This window comes from Macrobrachium nipponense, chromosome 36 (genome assembly GCF_015104395.2).
Source record: "Macrobrachium nipponense isolate FS-2020 chromosome 36, ASM1510439v2, whole genome shotgun sequence".
NCBI classification, from domain to species: domain Eukaryota; kingdom Metazoa; phylum Arthropoda; class Malacostraca; order Decapoda; family Palaemonidae; genus Macrobrachium; species Macrobrachium nipponense.
The window spans coordinates 50,814,668-50,837,750 of NC_087220.1; the positions used below are offsets into that span (position 1 = coordinate 50,814,668).

General features: G+C 41.6%; 1 protein-coding gene across 1 annotated transcript in view; it reads left to right on the forward strand.

Moving 5' to 3' along the window:
- LOC135203639 (calcineurin-binding protein cabin-1-like) overlaps nucleotides 1-16,904 on the forward strand; it is a gene marked incomplete at its 5' end in the record, with an annotated part of 33,369 nt that extends 16,465 nt beyond the window's left edge. Inside the window, 4 exon segments of the mRNA XM_064233477.1 lie at nucleotides 6,939-7,107; nucleotides 9,124-9,289; nucleotides 10,694-10,848; nucleotides 11,227-16,904. Of these exon segments, the coding sequence (XP_064089547.1) occupies nucleotides 6,939-7,107; nucleotides 9,124-9,289; nucleotides 10,694-10,848; nucleotides 11,227-15,352 (4,616 nt within the window).
- Nucleotides 16,905-23,083: the final 6,179 nt, after the last annotated feature.

A 23,083-nucleotide genomic window follows, 5' to 3' on the forward strand; every position in this document is an offset into this window, starting at 1 on the left:
TTGTGAGACGTTGTGTGGAATGTAGGCTGTAAGGTGAGGTGCCGAAAGCGTCGGTAGACCCTCACACGGTATGCAAGAGGTGCAGGGAGTATGAATGTTCTTTTACTAATACTTGTAAAGAATGTGAGAACTTGAGTGAGAACGAATGGAAGAATCTAACTAATTATTTAAAAAAGTTAGAAAGAGAAAGAGTGAGGAAGGCTCTCATAGAAGTTAAGTAGTTCTAGATCTGAAACTAATTCCAAGCTTGGGATCTTCCCCAAGGGTAAGTATTGCTACTTCTCCTTCCATTGCAGCCCCTTCTCCTATTGCAGAACCTGTAGATCCAGCGAAAGAACTTGCAGATCTAAAAGCAGCCTTCAAAGTGATGGAAAACAAAATGGCTGCCATACAAGGTAAGGCTAGTGATTTGTCAGTGGACAGTGATATGAGTGTCCCCAGTGTAGTGGAGGGGGCATCTGGTCGGCTCAGCAACGCTCCTAGGTCTAGACCTCTTCCAAGCTCACATGCCCAGAGGAGAAGGAATGTCGAAAGCCGAAAGGAGGTTGTGGAGAATCCCCACCGATCAGGATGTCCTTCGGCGGTTTCTGTGACACCCCAGACTGCCAAGGACCGCTATTGTAAAAGCGTCCTAAGTAAGTGTTTCTCGTCGTCGGGATCTTCATCACCGAGACGTGATTGGAGAGATTCCGATCGATCTCGGCCTCTCAAGAGGAGTTGGAGGGCGCCGACTATTGACTCGAGCCCTGAAAACTTCTCTGAGGAGTCTCCATCGGGAGTTAAGAAGGCAAGAAGAGCCATTCTTTCAACCAGAGTGAGAAGGAGGCAGGAGGTGGAGGCTATGGACTCCTCCTCCTCCTCCTCCTCCTTCCCCTCCTCCCGAAGAGGATAAAAGAAAGAGGAGGCTACTAAGAGGTTCATGATGGCGATGCAGGAACAGATTTCGTCGTTTGTAGGAGTCCTGTCAAAAGGAGCCTCCTAGAAGGAAAGACACTTCCCTTCCTATTAAAAAGATCCTCCAGACGTATGGAGGTATCTACCTCCAGGATCGATACTCCTACCCGAGGTGAGGTTTCCGGTACGAACCTGGATGAAACAATCAGACGTCTGGCACCGGCCAGGAGTGAGGAGTCACCCAGGAGGCAGGAGCCAAGAGCCAGGAGTGAGGAGTCAACCAGGAGGCAGGAGCCCAGAGCCAAGAGTGTGGAGGCATCCAGGCAAGAGGCAAGAGCCAGGAGGCAAGAGCCAGGAGGCAAGAGGCAGGAGGCAGGAGCCAAGAGGCAGGAGGCAGGAGCCAGGAGGCAGGAGTCAGGAGGCAGGAGCCAGGAGTCCGGAGTCAGGAGGCAGGAGTCCGGAGTCAGGAGGCAGGAGTCAGGAGTCAGGAGGCAGGAGTCAGGAGCCAAGAGGCAGGAAGTCAGGAGGCAAGAGTCAAGAGCCAGGAGTCAAGAGTCGGGGGACTCGTTCCTGGAGGTTATGACTCTTCGCCCAAATAGGAGCTCCTCTCCTTCAGAACATAGGAGGTCTTGGAAGGACTCTCCCTCCAAACGTGAACTTTCTCCTTCGTCTGATCGAGGGTTAGACGAGTTGTCTGACGACGAACCTCCTGCTAATGAGGGACTTTCTAGTTACAAAGTCTTGGGCCTCATTACTACTACAAGAGTTTGGAGATTCTCTTAGTCCTGCAGCTCCTCCTTCTCCTCGTTCGCTCTTTTCGAGCTCAGCTACGGCTAAATCGTCGGCCTTCTTGAAAATGAAGCCTGCGATATCAATGAAGAAGCACTCCATTCTTTAGATTCTTGGATGGACAAGAAGAAGGAGTTAGGAAAGACGGTATTCTGCATGCCTCCTTCCAGATTGCACGGGAAGAGAGGTATTGGTATGGGACAGGAGAGACTATGGGTCTTTCTTTACCCGCCTCTGCAGATGCCGACTTTTCCAGTTTGGTGGAGGCCTCTAGACGTCACTCCTTAGGATCGGTCAGAGCGGACGTGGAGCACTTCAGAGTTGAACCACTTTCTAAAGGGACTTTTTGTCACTTTAGAGGTGTTCAATTTTCTGGATTGGTCACTCGGAGTTCTGGCCAACAAATCTAAGGATCCGGAGTTTCTGAAGAACCCAGAAATTCTCCATAGCGTCCTGTCCTGCATGGACAAGGCAGTACAGGACGGTTCGGGTGAAGTGGCTTCACTTTTTGGTGCTGGTCTCCTGAAAAAGAGATCAGTGTATGGTTCCCTTTTATCGAAATGTTTTCTCCGAGCCAGAGGACTTCCTTACTGTTCGCCCCTCTATCAGATCATCTGTTTCCTTCTCAGTTAGTCAAGGAGGATATCTCGCTCACTAACTGAGAAGGCGACACAGGACCTACTTACGCAAACGTCCAAGAAAGGACGACCGGTAGTGGCGACGGTTAAGAAGGAATCTCGTCCTACTCAGCAGCCCTTTCGTGGAGGTGCAGCGGCTCGTCCCCCTGCCAGAAAGAAGAGCTCTGAAAAGAGAGGAAGGTCTTCATTTAGGCCCTTCAAGAAATCGAAGTGACTTGTTGCTCCTCCAAGCACCAGTGGGGGCGCCAGACTCCTGAACTTTGTCAGGAGTATGGGCACAAAGGGGAGCCGACCTTTGGTCAGTGTCGGTCCTGAAGAAGGGATATGTAATCCCCTTCGACGACAGCCCGCCCCTAACATCTACCGCCTCGGGAACTGTCAGCGAGGTACAGAGACCCGTTAATGCGAAAGACTCTCCTTCAAATGGTGGAGCAAATGTGGGAAAAAGAGGCCATCGAACTTGTGCAGGATCCACACTCCCCGGGATTTTACAATCGCCTTTTTCTAGTACCAAAGGCATCGGGGGGGGTGGAGGCCAGTTCTGGACGTAAGCGCTCTGAATCGCTTCGTACAGAAAAAGAAGTTTCGTATGGAAAACGTCCGCCTCCTGTAATGTCAGGCGCTTCGCCCAGGAGATTGGATGGTCTCTCTGGACCTGCAAGACGCCTATTTCCACGTTCCCATTCACCATTGTCAAAGAAATATCTTCGCTTTGTGATAGGAGACAAGATCTTTCAGTTCAGGGCTCTGTGCTTCGGACTGTCTACAGCCCCACAAGTATTCACCAAACCTGATGGCGAATGTAGCAAGATGGCTTCACCTAGATGGATAAACATCTCCCTCTACTTGGACGACTGCTGATCAGGGCCAAGTCGAAGAGTCCAGTGCTTGGAGGACTTAGAAGTACAAGGAACATGATAGATTCGCTAGGGTTGCTCGTCAACCTCGAGAAGTCACAACTGATCCCAGCCAGAACTTGGTCTATCTGGGGATTCAGATGGATTCTCGGGGTTTTCGGGTATATCCTTCGCGAGAAAGAATCGCTCGAGTTTGTCGAGAATCTCGAGCTTCTTAGAAAGAAAGAACAGCTCAGCGAGGGATTACCTGAGCCTTTTAGGGACCCTGTCCTCATTGGAAAAGTTCTTCTCGCTAGGGAGACTTCACCTCCGCCCTCTTCAGTTTTTCCTCAAAGAGGGTGTGGAGTGGAAGACGGGTCAACTCTCGGACGTCTTCCCAACTTCCACAAGAAGTAAAAGATCATATGAAGTGGTGGATCCCTCAGCTTCAAAAGAACGAAGGCGTATCGCTTGCCCTGCAGAACCCAGACCAAGTGTTGTTTACCGACGCTTCGGAGTCGGGATGGGGAGCGACGCTGGGAGCAAGGGAGGTGTCAGGCACCTGGACAAAGGAACAGGTGTCCTGGCACATCAATTGCAAGGAACTTGTGGCCATACACTAGCCTTAAAAGTTCGTTCGAACAGATAGTCAGAGACGGGGTGATACAGATAAACTCAGACAACACCACGGCTCTGGCTTACATACGCAAGCAAGGAGGCACGCACTCTTTCTCCCTCTATCAGTTGACAAGACACCTGTTTAACCTGGATGGAAGAAAGAGGCATAACTCTCCTCACAAGGATTTGTTCAAGGGATCAAGAATGTGAGAGCGGACAGACTGAGCAGGAGAAACCAGGTCCTTCCCACAGAATGGACTCTTTCACGAACGAAGTGTGTCGAAGTCTTTGGTCCCTGTGGGGGAGACCTCACATAGACCTGTTTGCGACGTTCCTCTCCAAAAGAATAGAGACCTGCTCTCTAGTAGAAGATCCGAGAGCCTTCGCAATAGACGCGTTTCTCATGGATTGGTCGGGTGTGGACGCTTAACGCCTTTCCCCCGTTCAAAAATCCTGGGGGAAGTGCTCAGGAAGTTTCGTAGCTTCGAAGAGCACGAAGTTGATACTCATAGCACCATTTTGGCCAGCCCAGGAATGGTTCACGGAGGTACGGAGTGGATAGTGGACTTCCCCAGATCGCTTCCAAACAGACACGATCTACTCAGACACCCCACTTCGAGAGGTTTCATCACAACCTCCCAGGTCTCGCTCTGACTGCCTTTCGACTATCGAAAGACTTGTCAGAGCGAGAGGCTTTTCTCGCAAGGCTGCGGGCTCTATCGCAGAGCCCGCAGAGCTTCGACGAGAAGAGTATACCAGTCGAAGTGGGAAGTCTTTAGGAGGTGGTGTAAGGGTCAGAAGCTGTCCTCCTCCAGTACCCTCTATAGTGAATATTGCCGATTTCCTCCTCTTTCTGAGAGAGGAATCACACCTATCTGTCTCGACAATAAAAGGATACCGAAGCATGCTGTCTTCAGTATTCAGGAATCGAGGGCTGGACATTGCTAACGACAAAGATCTACACGATCTAATTAGATCTTTTGAGACTTCGAAAGCAGCTACTCCTAGAACACCTAGTTGGAATCTAGACGTGGTCCTGAAATTCCTCTCATCGGATAAATTCGAACCTTTACATCTGGCGTCCTTTCCGCGACGTCACTAGGAAATGCTTGTTCCTGGTGGCTCTCGGCTACAGCCAGAGGACGATGAATTGCACGCTCTGGATTCCACGGTGGGGTTCAAAGGAGATGCTGCCATCTGTTCTTTCCAGACAATGTTTTCTGGCAAAGAACGAAAACCCATCAAAGCCTTGGCCCAGAAGTTTTGAGGTAAAAGCCTTTCTAACCTGGTAGGCAGAGAGATAGAGAGATCTCTCTGTCCAGGTGAGAGCTCTTAAAATACTATTTAGAGAGGAAGAGGCAGATGGGAGCTTGTCACAAGGTCGTTTGGTGTGCAGTGAAGAACCCCAAACGACTCATGTCCAAGAACGCCTTGGCTTTCTTGTGAGAAGCGTTATTACGGACGCTCACAGAACTGCTCGGAGGAATCCTTCGGTCTTCTAAAGGTCAAGACGCATGAAGTAAGAGCAGTAGCAACGTCTTTGGCGTTCCAAAAGAATATGTCTCTGAAGAATATCATTGAGACTACATATTGGAGGTGCAATTTCAGTGTTTGGCATATTCATTGATCTGAAGGACGGTTGAGGAGTGACCTATGAGAAGTGATTCTCGCTAGTGGTCCTTTTTGTATCAGCAGATACAGTACTGGGTCTTGGAGCAAAGACTGATCCTTAATTTTGTGTTTTTATCGTACATAAACCCTCTTGTCAGATATGTGCTTGGTTTTCTAGTAGCAAGCTCATACTGTCGCACGGGAGCAGAGTGTCATTGCTGGTAGGGGATCAAGGGTATGTATGACTAGTAGGGGAGTACAAAATTTTTTTTTGTATATTTTGTAATGAAAGTGTAATTATGTTTCGAGTTTTTTTTGGTTGTTGTGAGGAGTTCGGGGATAACTCCTTACAATCTTAGAACTAACATGGATGTTAGGATCAGGTGATCGGGATCGGTTTTGTGCTCCTTGAACAAGGTGTATTGTCATGTTAGTGGAATAGCACCCAATGAACAAAGGCCTTTAGGCTCTGCCGAGTAAGTGGATAAGAACCCCATTGGCAGACCCACAAGAACTCTTAGCCATAGATCTTATATCGCTGAGGCTCTTGAGGCTAAGCAGACTCCAAGGCAGTAGCCGCGAAGTCTTCAGCCTAATAAGGTAGGAACCAAGGTTTATAAATACCTACAACATATGTTGTTTACCTGTCTATTTCAGTAGTTAGCTGTCTCTTACCCACCACCAATGGGTGCTAATCAGCTAAGTATATATCTGGCAGGGAAGTTGAATGTATAAAAATGATATTGTCATGTTACAATAAAGTTTTATACATACTTACCTGACAGATATATACGATTAATAGCCCACCCAGCCTCCCCGCAGGAGACAGGTGGAAGAGAAGAATTCTGATTAGAAAACGGGGATGGTTCTAGTCCTGCCACCCAGGGCAGGGCAGGGTAATGATCACCTGACCTACCTGTAGCGTGTGCCGCGAAAATTTGAAATCTGTCGGAGACGACGGAGTCTATAGCTAAGTATATATCTGTCAGGTAAGTATGTATAAAACTTTATTGTAACATGACAATATCATTTTTAAAAGCTCATATGAAGGAAAGTGAGGAATTTATGAAGGAAGGGTATAGATGAAGTCCTGGAACTGATATGTGTTTATGCAGGAAGAGCTCAAGACAGAAGAAAGTGGAGGGGATTCATTTCATGTTTAATGCAAGAACAAGAGCAGCTGCCTTAAACAATATTTGTACTTGTGATAATGATAATTCTGAATAATAATGAAAATAGTCATTTTGTAGTAGGCAGTCCCTGGGTTACAGCGGTCTCGTTTTATGGCATTCCGACTTTACGACGCTTGGCTCATGGTGCTGTAAGCCCATTATTATTATGATACTCTGGTTTATGGCATCGGGTTACATTGCGCTGTTGGGAACGGAACCCCCATCATAAAACTGGGAACTGCCTGTATTATATTTTGAACCCTATTCCTGTGAAACAAGCCCAAAGGGGCTATTGACTTGAAATTGAAGCTTCCAAAGAATATGGTGTTCATTTGACAGGAATAGTGTACATATGATCAAGCTAAAGTGACCTTTTTCAGATATATCGAGTTCAACAACAAGTAACCCTCAAGGAATGGGGTCTGTTGATCAGAAAGCCATTGAACCAGCCGAGTCTAAAGGAACTGAGGTAGCTACATCAGTCAGGGGACCATTAACACCTTATCCTTCAACGCTCTTTCTCATCACTGCTCATGATGAGCTTGGCAAGTAAGGCTTTAGCGGAATTTTGTTCCTTGTAGTCCTTGAAGTTTTGTATTTTATGATCATAGATGAAGATGTGTACATTTTATAGTTTTAATGTTTGCCAAGCTAGATTTTGGAAAGTTGTTTTTAAGGGGGCCGGCCGGCTAATGCCCTTTTTTAAGGACAGGACTTTGATATTCATACCACTTAATAAGGTGACTTGGGACATCTCCAAACCGCATATGATTTTCGCCTCTGACCTTCGGTTTTGTGACGCCAGGGCGATTTATCCCGAAAATAACCATTTTTCAAATTCTATCTCCTCCCTTGATATTTAATATTAAGACCTGGGATTACTACCATATATAGACCTGATGTAGACCTCCAATCGAATATAGAGTTTTTTTTTCTAAAAGTCATTTTTTTGCTAGATATGAATTTTTCAATATGGTCAAAAAATAAACCCTATAAATCAGGAGAAAAAAAATTTATAAAAAAAAATACGAAACAAAAATTGGAAAAAAGGGCTCTATTTGATTGTTCTATAATGTCTTTCTGAGTTATATACCAAATTCCAATATTATAGCTTTAAAACTAAGTGAGAAGATAGATTTTGAAGGTCAATAAGTATAGTTTTGAGATACAGGTGTTCAAAGTTTTCCTTCGTATTTCTATAAAGACAATGTTAATAAATAATGATTATTATGAATGTATATTTGTTTTTTGTGTATTAATAAACCAAAACTATTTTATTTATCATAATTTAATCATAAATGATGATCCCTTTGCTCATATATCGCAGCCTGGGGCACTGCTTGAGGCAAGATGGGGCACTCCTTCCTACGCAATTCTCTCTCTCTCCCCTTCACTAACTCTGCGAATTTTCTTCTTCTGTGTGTTAGCGAGATGTTTTCCTTGTATTTTCCTCTTTGGCATGATGAAATTCTTGCCCGAAACAAAGATAAACGTAATTGCAAGAGAATGTCAAGAGGTGAAACTCGAAGGCGTACACTTTTTTTACAAAGACAATTTAATTTAATAAATCATGATTATTATGAATTTCATATTCCATTTTGGGTATTAAAAAACCAAAACTTTGTTATTTATCATAAATGAAGATCTCTTTGCTCAAAGATCTTAGCCTTAGGCACAGTGACACGTGTGCTGTCAAGCAAGATGGGGGCGTTACTAAGCAACCTTCCCCTCTCTCTTCACTAACTACGCATATATTATGATATTCTGTAATAATACTTGAGCGATTTTTCTTCGTCTGTATGTTAGCGAGATGTTTCCCTTGTCTTTTCCTCATTGGCATGATGAAATTCTTGCTGAAACATACATAAACATACGTGAACGCAGGCAAATGTCAGACGTGAAATGGAACGTGTTGACTACTTGACGTCTGTGATCGCACTAAATCAGGACTGGACTTGGTAGCTTGAGCCTGAAGTCTCCTTCTCGACTTGGGGAATGTCTACAGATGCCATTTCTCCCAATTTCTTTGACAATAATTATCAAAATTTACGATAATAGAAGAAATATTGCATTTTCTTGTACGGATCAATGTTTTAGGCTTATTGAGTTACGTTAACTAATTACCCTGTAACTACGAAAGTAAGAGGAATTTTGACGAAATATTTTGTATACGTATTCTCAATTGCCGTATGAAGCTCCATGAATTTTTTCATGACTTTGCATTTTTCGCCCTATACCTCCATATATAGAGGTTCCAGCCGGCCCCCTTAAAAGTATATCCATGGGTCTCTTCAGAGATTCAAAATCAGCATGTATTACTTTTTGTCTTTGGGTAAGTATTTAAGTTTTGTTCTTGTGATTTCCATTAACTTAACTAAAGGAATGGGAAGTCATTTTTGTATTAATCTTTCAGATGTTATATTTATTTGTGCATTTCATGGAAAGTGTTTCAACAAAATACTTGCATTGTTATTTTCTCACTGCACATAGGGAAAAAATTAGGAAGACCATTTAACTAAAATTGCTCACACTTACAGTCTCATGTATTAATAATTACTTTCCTAGGCATTCCTGGTGCTGCTCTGACGACGGTATATTCTTGCTTTATTGTCTGGATGTCCTTCTTGTTGAGCTTCGTCGACCTCTTGATAGCCAGCACAGAGTGTTGCTGCATCACACTCTTGAGCAAGTCACATTCTGTCTGTATTCCCATCCTTCGAAAAAATCAAAGGTAAGGTTATTGGAATTGATATTTTGATCATTAACCAATCGTTTAGTATTTTAGTTTTCTAGCACTGATTATGACTGGTGACTGATTTAAGAAATAAAACCTCAGTCATCATATTCTATGTTTAGTAGATAATGCTTTAAATATAGGTGGTTTATTTGACATATATGTATGGTTAAACTGTTTTGTATGACAATGGTGATACATTTGAGGTAAGTAGCTAAAACTTTTTAAGATATTTCTTGTATTTGTGCTTCTTAAGATATCCAAGTTTATGTCTCAAATCACTTGCTGTAATTTGTGAAAATAGATTTTTATATAGGTAACGTACCAAGTAGTTACATAACACAGCTTAAAAATTTTGAAAATTACGGTAGTGTTAGTGTCATTGTAGGTACTAGCCCTGCCCACTTTCGGGGTAAGAGATGAACTATTTCAGCAAAGGAGTCCAGTTGTTTTCTGCCAGCTCTCGACTGAAGTTCAGTTGTGAGTGGTCGGCTTAGATTTTGATTTTTGTGGACTTTGCCTTTGGAGTTGTTTTGGTGAAGTATTGGTAGCCACAGCTTTTGTTGATTTGACTTTTTCAAGGCAGTTTTTGAGTTCAAGGGAAGCCTGGGGGCACTTGGTGCTTGGAGTGCCCTTCAGTCTTATTTTTAATGGTTGGGTGGTGTTTTTATATTGTTACAGTGTAGATGATTTATATTGTTTTGTCTGGTCTTTGTTTAGTCAGTTCTATGTCCAGGGCAGGGGCACCTGACTACTTCTATGCTCTGTAGTCACCGGGTTCATCCCTAGCCAATTAGCCTCACCCTACATGGATAAGGAACAACAAGCATTGTCCCAATGCTATTATTTTCTTTTCTCTAATTCATTATTATTATTAATAATAATGTTTGGGGTAGAAACTAACCATATCCCAATCAATTTGGGATTCAACAGTGTAATTACTGGGTAAATTACATTTTTAAAATGACATTTTTATGATAAAGTTATTGTATATATACTTACCAAGTAATTACGAATCAGAGTCCTCCCTCCTCCCCTCATATAGGAAAGGGGCAAAAACAATTGAACTCCTTGCTGAAGCTGTTCCTCTCTTACCCCGAAAGGGGCTATTACCTACACTGACACTAGCGGTACTGTGATTTTCAAAATTTTTAAGCTGCAGGCAAGTGAAACTGTGAGCAATAATTACTTGGTAAGCATATATAGTATGTTATCATAAAAATGAAATTCAAGCTTGGATTCTAACAAATTTATTCCTATTTGTATGTGATAGCGTTGTGATAAAATCAGATGTGTTTTGTTGAAAGGTACCATCTTTCAACTTACTTCCCTTATGTATTTTACAATAATCTTTGAATTACGTTGATTTAATTCTTCATTAAATACAATTTCGCTTTCCAGCACAAACACCTTCGCGATCATGGAGTACCCCAGATTGCTTTTTGCTGGGAAAGAGCAATGCAGTTGTACCAATATTATCGACCAAATGTTTTGCCTGATTTCCAGACATCACAGATACCTTCCATAACTGATGATGCAGCTGTGCTCTTCAGAAGGTATGTTGTTCCTCGTGTGTTTGTTTGTTGCAATTTTGGACATATAGTAGGTTTGAGTAGATGATATATTGCACAGAGTAGACTAGACATTTGCGAATTCACATACTTCAATGATAGCTGTTTTGTTTGAGAAGTTGGGGTTTTAGCATTACATGTAAGTATTGTAGACGTTTTGGTGATTTTAGTATGTCAAGTACTGTAGTTGTCTTAATTATTTTAGTACAGTGTCGGTATCTCAATTTGTTATGAGTTACTTGTAGTCAGACGTTCATTATGTCTACTTACATACAGTAAGGGGTGTAGAGTTACTTTGTCAGGAACTTGTATGTTTTAGTCTTTAGGTACAACTGACTTCATTTTCCTTTTATTTATGAACAGAATAATTGCACTCCTTCCTGATGAAGCCAAGCCAGATGACCAGACGCAGGGCGTCGAAGCGTACATCAATGGGGAGGTTGCAGAATGTAACTACTCTCCTTTTGCACCTCCCACTGATATCATAAGTGACTGTTTTTATCTTTTGGGCGATTACTATTTTAAGAATAAAGAGTGGCAGAATGCTATCAAGTACTATAAACTTGATTTGTCCATTAATAAAGAAAGACTCGAGTCATGGGCACCTTTGGGTTTGTCCATGAAAGCCATGCTGGAGACTCAATTAAATTCATGTGAAGTCATTGAAGATGAGGAGGCCTTTTTCTCACTTGCCAAAGCTGCAGTTCAGTGCCTCCGTCAAGCGCTCAAGCTTGATCAGTACCATACTAATCTGTGGGTTGAGTTTGGTGGATTAGTTTACATGGTCCATTCTCATGCTTCCAGACTTCTCAAGCAAGAGCTTAACCCAGATATTAGTCTTGAAACCTTTGACATGCTTGAAAAATTCAAGAATGAAATGCTCGATTTGGCTGAGAATTGCTTTACCAGGGCACTGACCATACAGGAAGATGGTTATGAAGAAGGACTTCCAGATGAGAGGTGGCTTCACTGTTACATGTTAGGAAAAGTGTCTGAGAAAAAAGGAAGGCCACCACAAACTATTATTCAGTATTACTTGAAAGCTGCAAATTACCTTCATAATATAAGGGCAAAATATCCAACAAGAATAAACTACAACAGTCCACAAGAGTTCTCTGTTGAGGCCCTGGAAATGTATTACCGCATCCATGCCTTTGTTCTGAAATATTTGCATCAGAGGGAGGGTAGAGATGTTGATCCTGTAATATTGGACACTTTTACTAAGTGCCTGGATGAACTAGAGACTAGTTCTTTTGCAACTTGTAGAGAGAAGAGAAACACGAGTGGGACAGACGCAAAGGGTGATGATTTCCTGAGTGGAGATACACCGAGCAAAAAGAGGTCATTGGAAGATGTTTCTGATATTGAGCCACCAGCCAAGAAACACCTGAGTGACGTGGGGGGAAATGAGGATAAAAGTGCCACAAAGGAGGAAATGCAAATAGCAGATGACAAGCAGGACTCAAAAGTTCCAGTGGAGATAAAAAAGGATCCAGTGGATAAAGACAAAAAAGAAAGTGATGATGAGATTCAGGTTGTTGAGGAAAAAGTTATTGAAAAGAAGGATCATTACACTATCGTTTCAAGATGTTTAGCTGCCTTACGCATGTGTCTTTCCAGGTTTCAGGAGCATTACAAGACTATGTATCGTTTGGCACATTATTACCACGTGTCCAAGTTCCACAAGGATAATAATAAAGCACAGAATTATTTGCTGGGCTGCCATCTCTGGCAGAATGTTGGGTATATGCCAGTAAATGGTCTCTTCAATGAAAGAAAGGTTTGGATTCAGCAACCAAAGAATTCCAATTTCTTCCATGGTGTGTGGCGTATCCCAAATGATGAAATTGACAGACCTGGTAGTTTTGCTGCTCACATGTATCGCTGTGTTTCACTTATTTTGGACATTCTCCCTCAAATGAAAGATTTCTTTATGATTCTTCAAATTGCATTAGCACTCAAAAATTCTCCTGACAAAGATAAGAAGTACTTGCGTGATAACGAGCGAGAATTGTTGTCAGAACACGCAACGCAAGTAGGTCTTCAAACAATGAAAGATAAATTCAAAGTTATGTTCAAAGGACCTGCACCTGTAAACAGTAATCGCCACCTTAGATTTTTGCTTGATGTATATAAATGCTATAAGCAAGTTAGCAAACATCTACCAGGATCTGAACCTCATTTTGCCAAGATGTTGACTGATGCGTATGCAGCCTACAAGAGTATTAAAGTTGAAAATCGATCCAATGTTTTACGGGAAGCTGATTCATTTTGCAATAGGCACCAGTACCTAGCACACCGGGCTCCTATCAATAACCCTGCTAATGTAAGGAATCCTTTGAGCAATACTGGAAGCGGTGGTCTACCTCCTCCTGTTGCTCGTCGAGGAAGACCACCTCTGACAGGTCGTGGACGAGGGAGAGGCCGAGGGTCTGTGTACAGCACTACCAGTCGCACCGTTGGAGATATGTTAGCTGTTCAGCAGGCATACAAGATATATGAGAGTCTGATTAGTACCCAGACTTTACTAAACAAAAAGGATCTTGGCCAGGTCCAGGTTTATAACTACCAGAAACAGCTTGAGAGTTATCAAACTCAATTGATGAAATACTTACAGATTCCTTGTGTGGCTCATTATTTTCAGGCCTCACTGCAAGGGTTAGGAACAACATCCACAAAGTTGCCCCCACCTAGGCCAAATCAATCTGGTGGTAGCAGTGCTATACCAAATAGAGGCAATGAAATGGTTAGCAACTCTACAATTTCCCCTGTGAAATCTTCATCAGTCAGTGTAGTAAGTAGTACACCACCTTCAGGAACTTCAGGGTCATCTTCAATCGCTAAGCCTGACCAACAGAGAGCATCACTCAGTGCCTTGGCAGCTAGATCACATGCACATGGAATTTCCATAACATCTGTGTCTGGAACAAAGGGTCCTAGTACACAGAGTCAGCCATTAAAGCCCAACATGTCTGTCACTGTCAGCCCAGTGAAATCCTCTGGCACTCCTTCAGTGAAATCCTCTGGCACTCCTACAGTGAAGGGATGTGATATATCTGTCGTGTCCGTTTCTCAGACATCCCCAGTTAAAACCACCTCTGCTTCTGTTTCTCCTTCAAAGACTGAAACAACCAAGTTATCTTTACCAGCTTCAACAACTGTGAAACCTATTAGCCCCTCTCAGGGTTCTGTAAGTTTCAAGACAGGTAGTTCTGTTCAAGTAACAAATCCACCATCTTCGACAGAAGGGTTCAGTACTTTCAAAGCTATAACATCACTTGCAGGTGGTTCTACTACCATTAAACCTAGTTCTTCATCTGGAACTACTACCCTTTCAGTAGTAAGCACCTCCTCAGGAGGATCCACAACAATCAAGACAATTACTTCAGGTACAACAGTGACCACAGCTTTCAAGCCTGTCACGTCTCTTGCTGGAAGTACAACTCTTTCTAAAGTAAATCCATCTTCTTCTGTGACTGCTTTCAAATCTTCTACATCAGGAAGTACTGTGCCCAAACTTCCTGCAGGAACTACACTGACACGTCCACGAGAGATTTCCTCAGAAAAAGTATCCGTTTCCCGTGAGCATCTACAAGCAAGCGGACGTCCTGCAAAAAGTAATCTTGAGAGTGTTATACCAAGTAGTAGCATGCCATCATCCAAACCAAGTGATTCAAGTAGCTTAGGAAGAACACATTCAGGCCTCTCTAGTAAACCTTCATTACCAAAAGATATGACCATTACTCCAGCACCTCGTGTTAAGACACAAGCTCGCCAAGCAATTGCACCTGTCAGGCCTGTTAACTCTCCCTCTACATCTTTCTTCCGAGCTTTTGAAGCATCGCTCGGATTAAATAGCAGCAAAAGCGTTCCTGAAAAAAGCTCTGCCTACAGTAAATCTCGAGGGGGAAGTTCTATGGGAAGCAGACCAATTAGTCAAAGTCAGACAACATCAGTCTCCAGTGCTCAAGGAAGAGTTACTCAGCTTACTCCTCAGGAACTTTTGCAGTTAGCATATAGAAGTGAAAGCCATGGTCAGTTATCGTTAAGCCATGTTCCGAATTCTGGAGGCCACAAGCAGTCTACAAGTACTACATCACCTTATTCTGGGCAGTATACAAAGACAACACAGCAGCTGAGAGCACAGGCCAAACCTACTTCTTCATCAACATCATCACCTGCTTCCACCCTAACTGGGCTCCAGAGCTCAGGACATAAGACAACACCACAGCAATTAGGAACTCAACAACAAATATCTAGTCAGCAGTCATCAAGACCTGCACAACCGTCAAGCTCTGTCTCACAAGTAAACATTGTTAATAAGTCAAGAACAGCACAGCCATCAAGCTCTGTCTCGCAAGTAAACGTTGCTAATAAGTCAAGAACAGCACAGCCATCAAGCTCTGTCTCGCAAGTAAACGTTGCTAATAAACCAAACACATCGAAAAAGCCTAGTGATTCCTCTGATGATATCATAACTTTAGATTGAACAGGGAATTTTATCTTGCATTCTTTTTCTTATTTGTTTTATAATAGGCAAATTTCTGTGATCAAACAGACTTTTTGTAAATACATAGAGTGAAATTTTCATTCATGTTGAAATGAAATAGATATCCATTATGTTGTAGAAATTGTGTTGCTAAGCAAGAAAGCTCAAGGTCCTAGTTCTTGTGCACCAGTTGAAGAAGTGGGTCAGAACAAGTTGCTCGATGTATAAGGTGATTTTGACACAAAGACTGAGGTTAAGTACAAGTGCTTGAACATTTGGTCTTCCAGTAAGCTGCAAGATCAACTTCAGTTTCATTATATATCTAGCACTTGAGTGTTTATCCTTTCCAAGTGATATATAAGTTTGTGACTGTTGCCTGATGCAAGTAATATACTCTTATCATATTGAGCTACCAGAGGTAAGGCAGATAAAATGGGAAGTTCATGTCAAACCCAGTGATTGTATTCTTTATAATTGAACTGTAGCTTATTAGAAATATGCAGTAGGAAATTCATTGACACTTATTTTGAGATCCACATGATAATGCAACTTTTAAACTAAAGATTAATGCAAGTCCTGCAACAAATATGCAAGCAACTTTTTTATCTCTTTGTTGGATTTACTTTGGATTAGGAACTGCAAGTTTTCAGCATGTGGATGTTTGGATCTACAGGAGACAAAAAGAAATTTTTAATTGTTGATTTAGCCACAGATAGTAGAAATGTAAGAAAATTCAGCTGAATAAAAGAAATCTTAGTATTATAGAAGGCAAGAGAGATTTAATGAAAGTGGAAAAATTACCAACTGATTCATAAACTTGGAAAACGTATCAAAACTAAAACTATGAGAATGGACAGAGACTGCAGTATTCAGGAGGTCTTAATTTAGGGGAAAATCACTCTGAAAAGAGTGGAAAATATGTAGTTACGTATAAAAGTAATTGTTGAAAGTTTTTATAAAAAATGAAAAAAACTGGAAGCTAAAGAGTTAAAGGGAAAATTTTGAAAAGAAATAAACTATATAGTGCCAAGTGCAGGTCAAAGAAGTGCACTGTGTTTATCCAGATATAGTTTTATGTTAATTGTGAATGTTATGTTTCTTTCCAACCTGCTTAATGCAAGCTTTTTTGTAATTTTTTCCACCTTTGCGGTTTATTTCATCTAGGAATATAGAGATGTTCCACTTTTCTATTGTCTAATGTTTGTGTTTTCAGTATTTTTAGGCATGTCATTTGTATCTGATATTATAGTCTTTTTAAAGGTCTTTTTGTTTTTAAGTCTCTCTCTCATAGGAACGTGAAGTTTATGGATTATATTTGCATTTGTACTTGTCATACAAGATAACTCACTAAAGATTTATGTTTCAGACATGGAAGGACAGTGAAAAGTAATAGGAATGATAATTTATTTAGCGAGTGATATATAAAATAGAAGGAGACAAGCATGGGAAAATATTGTAAATAAGGAGTCTAAGTTAAAGTACCATTTGTACTTTTGTGTGAAAAAAATGTAAATTAATTTTAAGTTTTTAAATATACTTACTTGGTACAGTATTTTGTGTTTTTATACTCAAAACATTCCTGATTGATAATGTGACAAAATTCTAAAGTTCACCTTTTAATAAGCTCTTGTGAAAATGCTTTAGTTTCGCACAAAACCTATCACATAAATTTAGGCCAATTTGTGGTCATGAAATAGGGTCCTGATGCTCCATTGTTTATATATATGTGTTCCTGTTGGTGTCTGTGGTTGTGTATGAACTAATGGGTCCTGCTTTGGGAGAGCTTCCTGGATCATTAAGTCATTATGTTCTATTTCTTTATCATCCTTTTTCAATCCATTATGGCTTTCTCTACTCCATAGACTGTCCAATGTCAATAGCTTTTAAGTCTCTCCTAATGTAAACTTCCGTCCTTTGCTAAATTTTCACTCCAGGAGTACCATGTGGCAGTACAGTTTAGGTCATCTCCAGTTGAAAATTCGTAATCGTCATTTCATTGTGAACATTATTATCATTGAAATTGTTTCTGTAATGTACGTAGCTTTGTTGGTGATAGAAAAACACGACCGCTAATCGTCATTCATTGTGAACATTATCATCATCGAAATTGTGTCCCTAATATAGTTTTCTTGGTAATAGAAAAACATGGGTGCTTTTCCAGGCACACAGGGACACAAAGAATACTCCCGGTTCCCTTCAATCTGGGATTTAGGAACTGATGTATGAATCTTTCTAAGGGTAATCCAAGAATTTACTGTATGTAGGTATTCACACTTACCTCAGTGAAAGGCTAAAGTAAAGACAGCTTGTAGTAGGAGAGACAGTGTTAGCAAAAGTAATTATCATCATTCTGTCACTAGAGCAACCAACAACTTCCTTTTAAAGTTTCCTTCAAATCAAACTGTAATAGACATGGATGTGAATTGATATATATTACAGAAAACAATCGATGCCCATGCCACTACTGAACTGATTAGTGGAGCTGCTTATTAAATTGCTGGACGTTAATATTCTTCAGTTTGTAGTGCAATATGAGTGCTGGCTTTCCTGTGATTATACAGTATTTACATGCAGCTCTTGAATCTTGACCATGGCTGTCTTAATGTTCGTAACTGAGGGCTAAAAATGACTCCCACGATGTGAGGATGAGGGAGCATTATGTGATGGTGATTTATAGCTCATCAGACCCGACCCCATAGTGACGAGCTGCTTCATTTGGTCACTGGACATCTTGGTCAAGATTCATTCAATCCCAAATGTTTCAAGAATTAACATTGTGTAGTCGTAGCAGTAGCTGTAATAGAAATAGTGAATTGGTAGAAATGTGCCGTAAGGAAAACTCTTCACTTAGATAAGGTGATGGTAACTAAGATTCAGTTTAATTAACTCTCAACACTGCAGTAATGCTGGAAATAAGATTTATTTATTGTACTTTTGTTTCTGTATATCCTCGTTTTGTTTCTGTAAATGGTTCTAGTAGTAGCTAACCCCGTTTAGTTTTAGCTTGTAATGCATGTAGCTAAGCTATAGTAGATTCACATCAGCCGTGCATCTGATGTCAAGGCCAGTCCCTTACGACGCTCCTGATTGGCTGTTGATAAGCCAATTACAGGGGTGGAAACTCAGACTTTCTCGAGAGTTCACATGGGTAGGATCATGTTCCACCTCTCCTGAGGGATACGTCTTTCAAAAGTATCCCTCAGGAGAGGTGGAACATACATACATCCTGCCTATGTGAACTCTCGAGAGAGACAGAGTTTACAGGCCTGCGATTGGCTTATCAACAGCCAATCAGGAGCATCATAAGGAACTGGCCTAGACATCAAATGCACGGTTGATGTGAATCTACTATAGTACCTTCTTCATGAGCTGTATAGTAACAGAAGCCACATTAGTCAAGAGAATTTCTCCATGCAAGAGAAAATTTACCCTTTCCTTTATAGTATATTTTATGGGTAGTTTTGTCGTAAATCAAAATGTCCAAAGAAACTTCTTGCAGCGAACCAGGTTATTTTTTTGTTTCATGTCTTTGTGCAATTACCAGCCCGAGAGGAGCTGTTATTAGGCCTAGAGGTCTGGATAAACTTATCCTTTATAATAATAATGATAATAACAATGCAAGTTTTAGCCATAAGTGTACAGTGAGTAAACAAGAAACTGTCTTGTTTTAGGGTGCTGTCCATTAAATACATAAAATTTACAGAATGTAAAGTACTATTACTATTTGAAAGTTGCCTAATAAAACCTCTGTAGGTTAGACACCCAGACACCGTTTTGGATTCTCTTGGGGCTCAGTCAGTTAATAGAGACGAGACAGAGACAGAGAGAGAGAGAGAGAGAGAGAATAGAATTTGACATTGAAATTGAGTTTGCTGAACATGGAATATATCCTGTATTATGTGTACATACAAACACGTGCTTGTGTAATATGGAATATATGACCTCTATGAAAGCGAATATTGAAGCAGTGAAGTGTACAACCATTTTAATCCATTCAGAGGTCATTGCATTCTTCAGCTGTCTAGGTTTAATTGCTGGCGTCACTTAAGGTTCTATACAGCGTTCCCTCAGCCCTTAGCTGCAACCCCTTTCATTCCTTCTACTGTACCTCCGTGCATATTCTCTTTCTCCCGTCTTAACTAACACCCTCTCCTAACAATTGATTCATAGTGCATCTGTTTTGAGGTTTTCCTTTGTTTGTGTGGTGTTTTTACGTTGCATGGAACTAGTATGTAGTTATTCAGCAACGGGACCAACGGCTTGACGTGACTTCTGAACCACGTCCAGAGTGAACTTCTATCACTCAGAAATACACATCTCTGACCCCTCAGTGGAATCCCCGAGGATCGAACTCTCGGCCACCGAGGTGACAGGCAAAGACCAAACCAATCACGCCACTGAGGCGCTGTTTTGAGGTTTTCCTTCCGTTACACCTTTCAAACCTCCTTTCTGTCAGTTTCCTTTTCAGCGCTGAATGACCTTATAGATCTCAGCGCTTGAGCATTGGCCTAAATTCTATAACGTAGGAAAATAACATTAATTTAAAACCAGTCCTACATACTCTTGACCAGTCATTCTGTACAAGATGTTCGATGGAGATTTTTGAGAAAAACGAGAGGAAATAAATTATTTCTTGTTGATGAGCTATTTCCACCTCCCCCCTCCCCCCTTTTCGTTTATCCAGTTACCCCAGATCAACACGGACAGCTATCTGTTCCTGACCTGATGACCTACCACAAAGTAATGAATGACCTGAGTGTGAACTGATACTGTTTTTCTTACTCTTCCATTTATGTCAGTTTTACGCTCATGCTATGCAGAATGTATTTTACCCGTATGGTACATATTTGCATTTTTTCCTAAGCTGGAAGTAAGTAGATTATTATTATATATATATTATATTATATATTATATATATATATATATATATATATATATATATATATTTTTTTTTTTTTTTTTTTTTGCTCTATCACAGTCCTCCAATTCGACTGGGTGGTATTTATAGTGTGGGGTTCCGGGTTGCATCCTGCCTCCTTAGGAGTCCCATCACTTTTCTTACTATGTGTGCCGTTTCTAGGATCACACTCTTCTGCATGAGTCCTGGAGCTACTTCAGCCTCTAGTTTTTCCAGATTCCTTTTCAGGGATCTTGGGATCGTGCCTAGTGTTCCTATGATTAGGGGTACAATTTCCACTGGCATATCCCATATCCTTAATTTCTATTTTCAGATCTTGATACTTATCCATTTTTTCCCTCTCTTTCTCTTCAACTCTGGTGTCCCATGGTATTGCGACATCGAGTGATACTTTCTTCTTGACTTTGTCAATCAACGTCACGTCTGGTCTATTTGCACGTATCACCCTATCCGTCCTGATACCATAGTCCCAGAGGATCTTTGCCTGATCATTTTCTATCACTCCCTCAGGTTGGTGCTCGTACCACTTATTACTGCAAGGTAGCTGATGTTTCTTGCACAGGCTCCAGTGGAGGGCTTTTGCCACTGAATCATGCCTCTTTTTGTACTGGTTCTGTGCAAGTGCCGGGCATTCGCTTGCTATGTGGTTTATGGTTTCATTTTTCATATTGCACTTCCTACATATGGGAGAGATGTTATTTCCGTCTATCGTTCTTTGAACATATCTGGTTCTTAGGGCCTGATCTTGTGCCGCTGTTATCATTCCTTCAGTTTCCTTCTTTAGCTCTCCCCTCTGTAGCCATTGCCATGTGTCATCGCTGGCTAGTAATTTAGTCTGTCTCATGTATTGTCCGTGCATTGGTTTGTTGTGCCAGTCCTCTGTCCTGTCTGTCATTCTCCTGTCTCTGTATATTTGTGGGTCTTCGTCTACTTTTATTAGTCCTTCTTCCCATGCACTCTTTAGCCACTCGTCTTCACTGGTTTTCAGATATTGCCCCAGTGCTCTGTTGACGCAGTCCTCTATACTTAGAAGTCCTCTCCCTCCTTCCTTTCGTGTTATGTATAGTCTGTCCGTATTTGCTCTTGGGTGTAGTGCTTTGTGTATTGTCATGTTTCCTGGTTTTCTGATCTATGCTGCGGAGTTCTGCCTTCGTCCATTCCACTATTCCTGCGCTGTATTTGATTACTGGCACTGCCCATGTGTTTATGGCTTTTATCATATTCCCGGCGTTGAGTTTTGACTTGAGTATCGCCTTGAGTCTCTGCATATATTCTTTCCTGATTGTGTCCTTCATCTCTTGGTGTTTTATATCCCCTCCTTCCATTATTCCCAGGTATTTGTATGCTGTCTCATCTATGTGTTTGATGTTGCTCCCATCTGGTAGCTTTATCCCTTCAGTTCTCGTTACTTTGCCTTTTTGTATGTTGACTAAGGCGCATTTTTCTATTCCAAACTCCATCCTGATGTCCCCAGATACAATCCTTACAGTCTGGATTAGGGAATCTATTGTTTTCCTTGATGCTCTTACCATACAGCTTGATGTCGTCCATGAACATCAGATGGTTGATTCTGTTGCCTCTTTTCTTGAGTTGGTACCCGGCATCCATCTTCTATAGTACTTTTGTCATGAGAATCATGGCTACTACGAAGAGTAGTGGGGACAGTGAGTCGCCCTGGAAGATCCCTCTCCTGATATTAACCTCTGCTAGTCTTATTCCAGAGCTCGTAAGTATTGTATTCCAGTTGCGCATTGTATTTTTGAGGAAGTTGATGGTGTTTTCCTCTGCCCCATATATTTTCAGGCATTCTATTAGCCATGTGTGTGGTATCATGTCGAAGGCTTTCTTATAGTCTATCCATGCCATGCTTAGGTTGGTTTTCCTTCTCCTACTTTCTTCATTACCATTTTGTCTATCAGGAGCTGGTCTTTTGTGCCCCTACACTTCCTTCTGCAGCCTTTCTGTTGGTGTGGGATGGTGTTTGTCTCCTCTAGGTAGTTGTATAGCCTTTCACTGATGATACCTGTTAGTAACTTCCACATTATTGGTAGGCAGGTGATAGGCCTGTAGTTACTGGCTATATTTCCCTTACTCTTGTCTTTGTGTACTAAGGATGTTCTTCCTGTGGTCATCCATTTGGGTGCATGGTGATTTGAGATACAATGCTGGAGTTGTTCTGCTATTCGTGGGTGTAGGGCCTTGAAGTTTTTGAGCCAGTATCCATGGACTTCATCGGGACCTGGGGCTTTCCAGTTTGGCATTTTCTTTAGTTGGTGTCTGACTGTGTCTGTCGTGATGTCTGTGAATCTTTGTTTTATTCTCCCTGTTTCTTCTTCCTTGACTTCCTGGAGCCATGTTGCATGTTTGTTGTGTGATACCGGATTGCTCCATGTTTTCCCAGTCTCTTACTTGGTTCGGCTTCAGGAATTTCTGGGTGGTTGTCTTCCCCTCTTAGTTGGCTGTATAGTCTTTTCTGGTTGGTTCCGAATAGTTTGTTCTGTTAGTATCCCTTATTCATGTTCATGTACCGTTGGATCTTATGTGCTTTGGCCTTAAGCCTCTGTTTTACATCTTCTATTGTGTTGTTTAGTCCCCTCTCTTGTACTTTGTATTTCTCGTTGAGTTCCTCCCTTGTTTTCTTGCTTCTTAGCCTTTTTCTGCCATCTCTTTCAGTTTACTCAAGTCAGATCTCATCACCATGATTTGCTTTTCTAGGCGCCTTTTCCAAGGAGGTTGCTGTTTTGGTTTCTGTTGGGTTGGTTGTGCTGGTGGTGTTGGTGTTCGAATCCCCATCAGTTCTGCTACTAATCTTG